This window comes from Chaetura pelagica, unplaced genomic scaffold (genome assembly GCF_000747805.2).
Source record: "Chaetura pelagica isolate M959 unplaced genomic scaffold, ChaPel_1.0 scaffold254, whole genome shotgun sequence".
NCBI lineage: Eukaryota > Metazoa > Chordata > Aves > Apodiformes > Apodidae > Chaetura > Chaetura pelagica.
Genome location: NW_009952963.1, coordinates 164178 through 173252, shown reverse-complemented (window position 1 = coordinate 173252; position 9075 = coordinate 164178). Strand labels below are relative to the sequence as shown.

Genomic DNA, 9075 nt, shown 5'->3' with positions numbered 1-9075 from the left:
AGAGCGTTTCAGGAAGCTCCTGGCTGCCTTTGGCACCCTGACTGATTGTTCCCTGAAGTTCACCAAGGAAGGGAAGTTCAGGAAATTTGGCTTCATTGGTTACAAGTCTGAAGAGGAAGCTCAAGCAGCCCTGAACCATTTCAACAGGAGCTTCATAGACACCTCCAGAGTCATAGTGAGTTGACATGGAAAAACAGCCTTTCTTTTGATTCTTAGGAGAGTTTGTTGGTGGAGGTTTTGGTTGTTTTAAGGAGGAGGAACAGCCAGGGGCTGAGGAAGCCTAGAGATGAAGTCTTCTGCAGCAAAACCACCAGAGCTTGATGCTGGAGTCTCAAGGAGGTTCTGGGCTCAGCTCATGCACTGGCAATGATGTCAGGTTTGGAGCTGTCATAACCTGAGGGAACTTGAAGTCTTTTGGCACTTCAAGTCATTCATCTTGCTGCTCTGAGCAGAGGGTGGGTGATCTGTGAGTGACAGGGCAGCTGATGTGGCTGTGCTTGAGGGAGCACAACAAACTGTTCCCCACCTTGAGTGAATGTGTGTCCTGTGCTTTTTAGAGTGAACATCTGTATGAAATGGCCTGTTCTCCTTCTGCACACCCCCTTCAGAGTTGTAAGACAGGTTCCTGAGTGAGGCTTATCCAGCAGTTACAGAACCAGGCCCTTGAACATCTATTTCATTAAAGATCTGATGCTTTTCAGGTGGAGTTATGCAAGTCTTTTGGTGACCCTTCCAAACCCAAAGCCTGGAGTAAACACTCTCAGAAGGCCTCAGAAAAACAGCCTGAGAAACCTGTGACCAGCACAGCTCCTGCAGGCACAAAGAAAGTGAGTCCTGGGTGTTCCCTGGGGGCCCTGAAGAGGAAGGGTCTGGTGGGTGGAGAATGGGACAGAACACCTGGGACAGTAGATGTTGGAAGGTATTTCCTGCCTTAGGATCCAGATTCCCTTTCCCATGAGGGGACCTGAGGAATTACCTTGGATGTGATTGTAAGAAGCCTTTCTAAACATGTTGGTTTTGTTTTTTCCTAGAATAAAAAGAAGAAAGATCCAACAGAAAACTTGAAGGAGGTGAGTACAGGTTGAATTACATCCCTGCAATCTTGCTAGTTTGTGTCTAGAGCAAGAGCTGGATGCTCTGGGCTCCTTCTTGTGCTGTTAACTGAGGCAAAGGGCATGATTTAACCAGCTCCCTGACAGCCTAGTTGTGCTCTAATAAACCAGGATTTTAACCATCTCAACCTTGGGGACCAGTTTTTTTGAATTGTCAGCTACTCCTGACAATTAGTGTTGGCTGAAATGTGACAGAGTTACTTCAGGTTTTGAAATAAAAGCAGAAGATGGGAATTTTCACACTGGAATTCTGGCTCCTTTTTTTTAACAGGAAGCTAGGAAGGGGCTTTGGACAAGGGCAGGAGGGAGAGGACAAGGGGAAATGGATTAAAACTGGAGGAGGGGAGATTTGGATTAGACATGAGGAGGAAATTCTTTGCTGTGAGGGTGGTGAGAGCCTGGCCCAGGTTGCCCAGGGAAGCTGTGGCTGCCCCATCCCTGGCAGTGTTGAAGGGCAGGTTGGATGGGGCTTGGAGCAGCCTGGGCTGGTGGGAGGTGTCCCTGCCCATGCAGGGGGTTGGATCTACATGATCCTTAAGGCCCCTTCCACCCGAACCAGTCTGATATTCCTCCATGAGCCCACCCAGCATCCAGAACTGATTCCACAGTCCTGCTTTTTAACCCTGTGTGAGTTTTGTCACATTTCATCTGTACATTTTTTTAAATTTCTTTTTAAATGTGCTCTTTTCTTCTTTACTCTAAACATCAGTCACAAAAAAAAAGAAAGGACTGAGAGATCTTGAGGAGACTTTAGTCACTTTTAAGTGCTCACCTTGTGAGTATGAAGAGAACTCCTGTCTTGGATGGTTTTGGCTTTTTAAGATTACTGGAAATGAGCTGTTATCTTTGCATCCAAACTCGCTTCCAGCTCTCCTGCCTTCACAGCTTCTCTGCTTCTTGTTTTGTTTCTTTCCAACAGCTGGAAGAAGATGAAACATTCCAGGAGTTCTTGGTGGTTCACCAGAAACGGTCCCAAGTGGCCACTTGGGCTAATGACACTTTGACAGAGGAGCCCAAGAAGGGCAAATCCAAGGCAGCAGATGATTATCTCAACTTTGATTCAGATGAGTCTGAGGAGCTGAGTGAGGAGGAGGAGGATGGAAATGAGCCTTCTGAGGATGAGGAGAAAGCTCAAGGTACCCAAAGGAACTGTCACCCTTTTCTCAGTGAGTGGGAGAGTTGATGGCACCCAGCTCTGGATCCTGCCTCCAGGTGGGGATGTTGCAATCCAGAAGGTGCTTTCTCAAGCATGAGACTCATTCTGTGTCCCTTGGATGTGTGGATATTTTCCCAAATGTGGGAAATGCAGCTCCTGGTATTAAGGGGATGGCATTTGTGCTTTCCATGGGTCCTGAAGTCAATGCCTGGGGAAGAGTAACAGGACAAAACCTTCTGTGTCTCCCTTAAATGCTTTCCTAGTCTGCAGCCATGTTCATCTCCAGGCTTTCCAGAGCTGGGTGTGGTTTCTGATAACTTAGTACCCAGTAGCTGGTGGTGCCTTGTCTGCCTTTGGTGCATGTTTCTGGAATGTTGGTGTGTCCTTGGGGCCTGTCAGAGTTGATGGGAATGGGCAGAGTTCAGTATCTTAGATCCTGCAAGGAAAACTGTGTCTAGTGGAGTAGAAGATAACTGAAATCTGGGCTCTCAGGCTCCAGTGTCCCTACACCAGTGAGGAATGGGGTTTGGGAGCCTCTCTCCTCCTGGCTGGTATTTCCATGTGCTGTTCTTTTGGAGTCAATGGCATTTCCCCTCTCCTTGGGAAACTGATCAGTTGATCCTTGGTGGGGAGGAGTGTTCTGGAGAAACATTTTCTTCTGTCCTTTTACCCTGCAAAACTAAACTGAGCAATTGAAAAGCTCCTCTAGGTTGTGTGAAACATTCAGGTAGAGTGGAGACAAAATACTTTGCCATAGAGTTCTCCAAGCTCCTTTGTAACTTGTTTTAGACCTTTATTGTTGCTTAAAAAAATGTTTAAAAATAGGAATCCAGACTGTCAGTCTGAAGGTGCTGAGATAAAATTGCTCTGCTAGTCCCAAGCTTTTCCTCCCCATAACAAGGGTAGAGGAGGGGAAGATGGTTCTTGTGTTTGTGTCTGTTCCCAGTTTTGACTTGGCTGAGGAGAGAGCAGCAGCATTTGTGTGCAAAACCTTCTCTGGTCTCTCCTGACAGGCAAGAAAGGAGGGAAGAAGGCAGCTACCAGCAAAGACCTCTCAGATATGGATTACCTGAAATCTAAAGTGGTGAAGGATTCTTCCTCCTCATCCAGCACAGAGGAAGAATCAGATAGTGAGGGGGTGGAAGAGGAAAGTGAGAGTGAGGAGGATTCAGGCATTACAGAAACTATGGATAAAAAGGGGAAGCCAAAAGCCCAGCAGAAACAGCAGGAGACAGCAGGGGAGAAGAAGAAAAAAGGATCCCCACCAAAGGTACAGCTGAGTTAGACTTTTTCTTATCTAAAGCAGGAGCTTGATGGCATTGGAGGTCTGTCAGTCTCTCCAGGGGAGAGCTGAAAGCTTGGAATTCTGCAGGACCCCCTTGATACCAGCTCTCTGGTCTGAGGGAGATGGCAGCTGTTCCAAACAAGTGCTGCTGGTGCCCTTTGCAGGGGCTTCTGTCTTTTCCTGTGTCTGCAGAAAATGCTGTCCTGCAGGACTCAGCTTGTAGGGACTGCGTTTGGCTGTCTTAGCCAAACCTTGCCCCCTCATTGCCACCTCCTGCCCAGCTGCAACAACCTCTTGATGTTCTTAGGTAGAAATTCTTTGGTGTGAGGGTGGTGAGAGCCTGGCCCAGGTTGCCCAGGGAAGCTGTGGCTGCCCCATCCCTGGCAGTGTTGAAGGGCAGGTTGGATGGGGCTTGGAGCAACCTGGGCTGGTGGGAGGTGTCCCTGCCCATGCAAGGGGGTGGAACTGGGCAATCTTGAAGGTCTCTTCCAACCCAAACCATTCCATGATTCTCTCCCACTCTTCACCCTCCTGGCTGGGCAAGACCAGTTTGCAGGCCTGTGACATTTGCTGCTTTTCACTCGACTTCTTTCTTTCCTTTCCCACCCTGTGTAGAACCAAGGCAGCTCAGCAGAAGCCAGCACACCATACACAGTGAAGCTTCGTGGTGCCCCCTTGAACATAACAGAGGTGAGAGCTTTGCTTCCCAGCTGGGGCTGCAGCCTGAAGGGTTTTTTCAGTGGGAAACTTGACACAACTTTCCAGAGGCTTCTGTTTTCACTGTTTGGAGGGTTGCATGGGCAACGTCTCCTGACAGGCAAGAAAGGAGGGAAGAAGGCAGCTACCAGCAAAGACCTCTCAGATATGGATTACCTGAAATCTAAAGTGGTGAAGGATTCTTCCTCCTCATCCAGCACAGAGGAAGAATCAGATAGTGAGGGGGTGGAAGAGGAAAGTGAGAGTGAGGAGGATTCAGGCATTACAGAAACTATGGATAAAAAGGGGAAGCCAAAAGCCCAGCAGAAACAGCAGGAGACAGCAGGGGAGAAGAAGAAAAAAGGATCCCCACCAAAGGTACAGCTGAGTTAGACTTTTTCTTATCTAAAGCAGGAGCTTGATGGCATTGGAGGTCTGTCAGTCTCTCCAGGGGAGAGCTGAAAGCTTGGAATTCTGCAGGACCCCCTTGATACCAGCTCTCTGGTCTGAGGGAGATGGCAGCTGTTCCAAACAAGTGCTGCTGGTGCCCTTTGCAGGGGCTTCTGTCTTTTCCTGTGTCTGCAGAAAATGCTGTCCTGCAGGACTCAGCTTGTAGGGACTGCGTTTGGCTGTCTTAGCCAAACCTTGCCCCCTCATTGCCACCTCCTGCCCAGCTGCAACAACCTCTTGATGTTCTTAGGTAGAAATTCTTTGGTGTGAGGGTGGTGAGAGCCTGGCCCAGGTTGCCCAGGGAAGCTGTGGCTGCCCCATCCCTGGCAGTGTTGAAGGGCAGGTTGGATGGGGCTTGGAGCAACCTGGGCTGGTGGGAGGTGTCCCTGCCCATGCAAGGGGGTGGAACTGGGCAATCTTGAAGGTCTCTTCCAACCCAAACCATTCCATGATTCTCTCCCACTCTTCACCCTCCTGGCTGGGCAAGACCAGTTTGCAGGCCTGTGACATTTGCTGCTTTTCACTCGACTTCTTTCTTTCCTTTCCCACCCTGTGTAGAACCAAGGCAGCTCAGCAGAAGCCAGCACACCATACACAGTGAAGCTTCGTGGTGCCCCCTTGAACATAACAGAGGTGAGAGCTTTGCTTCCCAGCTGGGGCTGCAGCCTGAAGGGTTTTTTCAGTGGGAAACTTGACACAACTTTCCAGAGGCTTCTGTTTTCACTGTTTGGAGGGTTGCATGGGCAACGTTTGCACTAGCTTTGTGCAGAGATGTGTCTTTCTCCTGTATATTAAAACCCCTTCAGGTGGAAACCTCCTGCTTCTTATATCTGAGGACTTATTTAAGCAATTACAATCCTTCCTGCAGCAAAGGATTCGGGAATTCTTCCTGCCCCTGAAGCCAGTGGCCATCAGGATAGGAAAAAGCACCCAGGGAAAGAAAGCAGGTAATGTGTGTGTATGGATCTGGAAGTGAAGAGGACCTCTCAGTCACACCTCTGCTCCTGTCATCTGCAATTCCAAATCCCTGTCCTGATTCCTACAGCCCTTGCTGTGACTTTGCAGCTCCCCTGCCCTAGTTGCTGTCCATAGGATGCCGTGGGCACAGGAATGTTGGCTGTGCTCCCTCCAGAGCAGCAGCAGGACCCAGTTCTTTGATCTGCCTCCAGAACTTCCCTGAACATCCCGAACCATGCCAAGGGAAGGTGTCTCCCTCTGGGGTGGCTGCAGCAACACCCAGGGACCTTGCTGACCTCCCAGGTGGGCCTCCTGACAGGCTGGGGCTGCTGCAGCTCCCCATCAGGAAGGGTGTGAGGCAGGTCCTCAGAGCTGTTTTCCTCTCACAGCCTAACAGCAGATGCAGCTTTTGTTTGCTCCTGGAGGCACTTGTGGAAACCTCCTTCAGCTGTTAGCTTTGCTTGGAGAGAATGAGCTTTTAAAAGGCAGCTTCCCAGCCTGACACAGCCATTTCCAGGCTGGAGCAAAACTTGAATGAGAGCAGAATGCTTTATCTGTAGGAATCCATATTAAAGAAAGTCCAGTTCACCCTGAATTAGCCAATTAGTGCTTGTTTGTTCACCACATGTTGCTCAGTTGAACCTTTCCTCCCTCCAAGGTTGTGTCTTTGTTGACTTGAAGAGTGAAGCAGAAATGCAGAGGGCCTTGAAAAGAAAAAAAGAGTACTTAGGTAAGGGCTGTGTGTTCCTGCTTGTTCTGGCTGCTGTGCAGGGCAGGGAGCTCAGCTGCTCAAGTGTTCCCTGTGGAAGTATCTCCTGTTGTTTTAGCTCTTCCCAGGCAGATGGTGATGGGGGTGGTTTGCTTCTTTCAGCTGACGTGGGATAAACCAGGTGCTTTGTGAGGAGCAGCAGAGAGTTGGCAAGGGACTGAGCTGGGTGTGGTTTTTTGCCCTTGGTTTTGTCACGTGCCTGGAGTTTATCTTGCTCTTGGTATAAAAATGGTGCTGGTTAAATCTGTCTGGGGTAGTGCAGGGGATTTCATACAATCATGGAATGGGTTGGTTTGGAAGGAACCTTGAAGATCATTCAGTCCCAACCCCCTGCATGGGCAGGGACACCTCCCACCAGCCCAGGCTGCTCCAAGCCCCATCCAGCCTGCCCTTCAACACTGCCAGGGATGGGGCAGCCACAGCTTCCTTGGCAACCTGGGCCAGGCTCTCACCACCCTCACACCAAAGAATTTCCTCCTCATGTCTAATCCAAATATCCCCTCCTCCAGTTTTAATCCCTTCCCCCTTGTCCTCTCCCTCCTGCCCTTGTCCCAAGTCCCTCCCCAGCTTTCCTGGAGCCCCTTCAGGCACTGGAAGGTGCAATGACTGATCCCTTAGTGGAACTGCTCAAATTCTATTTGCAAAAATCCTGTGCAGAAGAGGAATATCTGCTTGGAATCCTGTGGGCTGGGGTGACAGAGGCAGAAAGGCTGCAGCTCCTGACAGGGAGGGAGGCTGTGGAGCTGCCTAGCAAGTGATATCCTGCTTCTTATGGAAAATCTCTTACAGCCCTCACCCCTCTTTTTTATTAAATCAGGCAGAGTTCTACCCCAAGCTTGTGGAATTGTAGTTACTTGTGTCAGTGCCCCAAGCCCAGGCTCTTTTCCAGAGATGGTGGTTTCCTGGGGGCTCTGGGAACAGCTCATGAGCTTTGGGTTTGTGGTTTAGGTGGGAGATGCATTGAGGTGCTGCCATGTAGGAATGGCCCAAAAGAAGCTGCTGCACCAAAACCTGCTCCCCAGCCATGGCAGAGAAGGAAGAGGGATGATGAGGAAGAAGAGGATCTGTCTGAATCGGGGAGACTCTTTGTGAGGAATCTTCCCTTTACCAGTACTGAGGAAGACTTGGAGAAGATCTTTTCCAAGTATGGTAAGTGTTTGCTGAGGGAGTTGCAGGGCTGCCTCTTTGCTTTGTGCACACAGAGGTTTTCCTGCTGGATGGGAGTGAAGGAAGCTGTGTGTCCCACCCCTCTGCTGTGGGCTGACTGCGATCATCTCTGCTGGGCTTTGTGGGGCTGGCTCTGTGCTGTGCCCTTATCCCTCCCCTTGCATCCCTGAAGCTGCATGGAAGCATGGAATCAGAGAATGGGAAGAGGCCTTTCAGGGTCCTCTAGTCCAACCCCTGCAGTGTCCAGGGACCTTTTGAACTAGATCAGGTTGCTCAGAGCCTCATCAAACCTGACCTTGAATGTCTCCAGGCGTGGAGCTTCCACCACCTCCCTGGGCAGCCTGTTCCAGTGCTTCCTCACCTGCATTGTGAAGAACTTCTTCCTAATGTCTCACCTAAATCTCCCCTCTTCCAGTTTTAATCCATTTCCCCTCATCCCATCCCTCCCTGCCCTTGTCCAAGTCCCTCCCCAGCTTTCCTGGAGCCCCTTCAGGTACTGGAAGCTGCTCTAAGGTCTCCCTGGAGCCTTCTCTTCTCCAGGCTGAACACCCCAACTCTCCCAGCCTGTGTGCAGAGCAGAGCTGCTCCAGCCCTCTGATCATCTTTGTGGCCTCCTCTGGACTCTCTCCAAGAACTCCATGTCCTTATGTTGGAGGCCCCAAAGCTGGACAGAACTGGACACAGTGCTCCATGCACCTACTCAGAGCTTTGTGTCATGTGTCAAAGCCCCCTGAGCTTCCACATGCTTCAGAGCAGGTGTTGGCTCCATCTCTGATGGAAAAACCTTGCCTTTTGCAGGACCCCTCTCTGAGATCCATTTCCCTGTGGACAGACTGACCAAGAAACCCAAAGGATTTGCTTTCATCACCTACATGATCCCTGAGCATGCTGTGAAGGCCTATGCAGAAATGGATGGGCAGGTGTTCCAGGTATGGTGATTTTCCTGGGGGATTGTTTGTGGGGAACGTGGCCAAGTGTTGGGTTCTGTGGTCTGCTGGCAAGGTTGGAGTCTCTGCTGCTTTGCACTGTGAGAACACAGTTGGTTTTGGTAGAGCAGCCTTGGTTGGAACAGGCTCCCACGTGCCAACAGCTGAGGTGGAGAAGGAGATCTGAGTGTGTCTCATATTGTGTGACTACTCTGACTTGCAGTGGTGTCTCCTTTGGGAATGAAGGTTCCCTCCTTCCCCCTAGGCTGCTTGAATAGGAGAGGTGCCAGAAAATTTCCTCCAGTGCTTAGTTAATGAGCTCGTGTGGGTTATTTCAGAGCTGCTGGACCTCTTCCTTCCTTCCCTCCTTCCAGGGCAGAATGATGCATCTCTTACCATCTACAATCAAAAAGGAGAAGGTGGAAGATGCAGATGGAGAAGAGTCTTCCTCCTATAAGAAGCAGAAAGAGGCCAAGGACAAGGCCAACAGTGGCAGGTACAGAGGTGTCCTGTAGCAGGGTAAGGTGGCACAACCTGCCAAATCCCCAGGGGGCAGG

The 9075-nt window shown here is 50.2% G+C and overlaps 1 protein-coding gene across 1 annotated transcript in view; it reads left to right on the top strand.

Moving 5' to 3' along the window:
• The window catches only part of RBM19 (RNA binding motif protein 19), a 60795-nt gene that overhangs the window by 3163 nt on the left and 48557 nt on the right, over positions 1–9075 (top strand). The window contains exons 2-12 of the mRNA XM_009995678.1: positions 3–175; positions 702–827; positions 1032–1070; positions 2032–2248; positions 3282–3538; positions 4169–4243; positions 5568–5646; positions 6315–6386; positions 7374–7574; positions 8391–8521; positions 8893–9014. Coding sequence (XP_009993980.1) covers positions 3–175; positions 702–827; positions 1032–1070; positions 2032–2248; positions 3282–3538; positions 4169–4243; positions 5568–5646; positions 6315–6386; positions 7374–7574; positions 8391–8521; positions 8893–9014 — 1492 coding nt within the window. The remainder of the gene's footprint in view (positions 1–2; positions 176–701; positions 828–1031; positions 1071–2031; positions 2249–3281; positions 3539–4168; positions 4244–5567; positions 5647–6314; positions 6387–7373; positions 7575–8390; positions 8522–8892; positions 9015–9075) is intronic.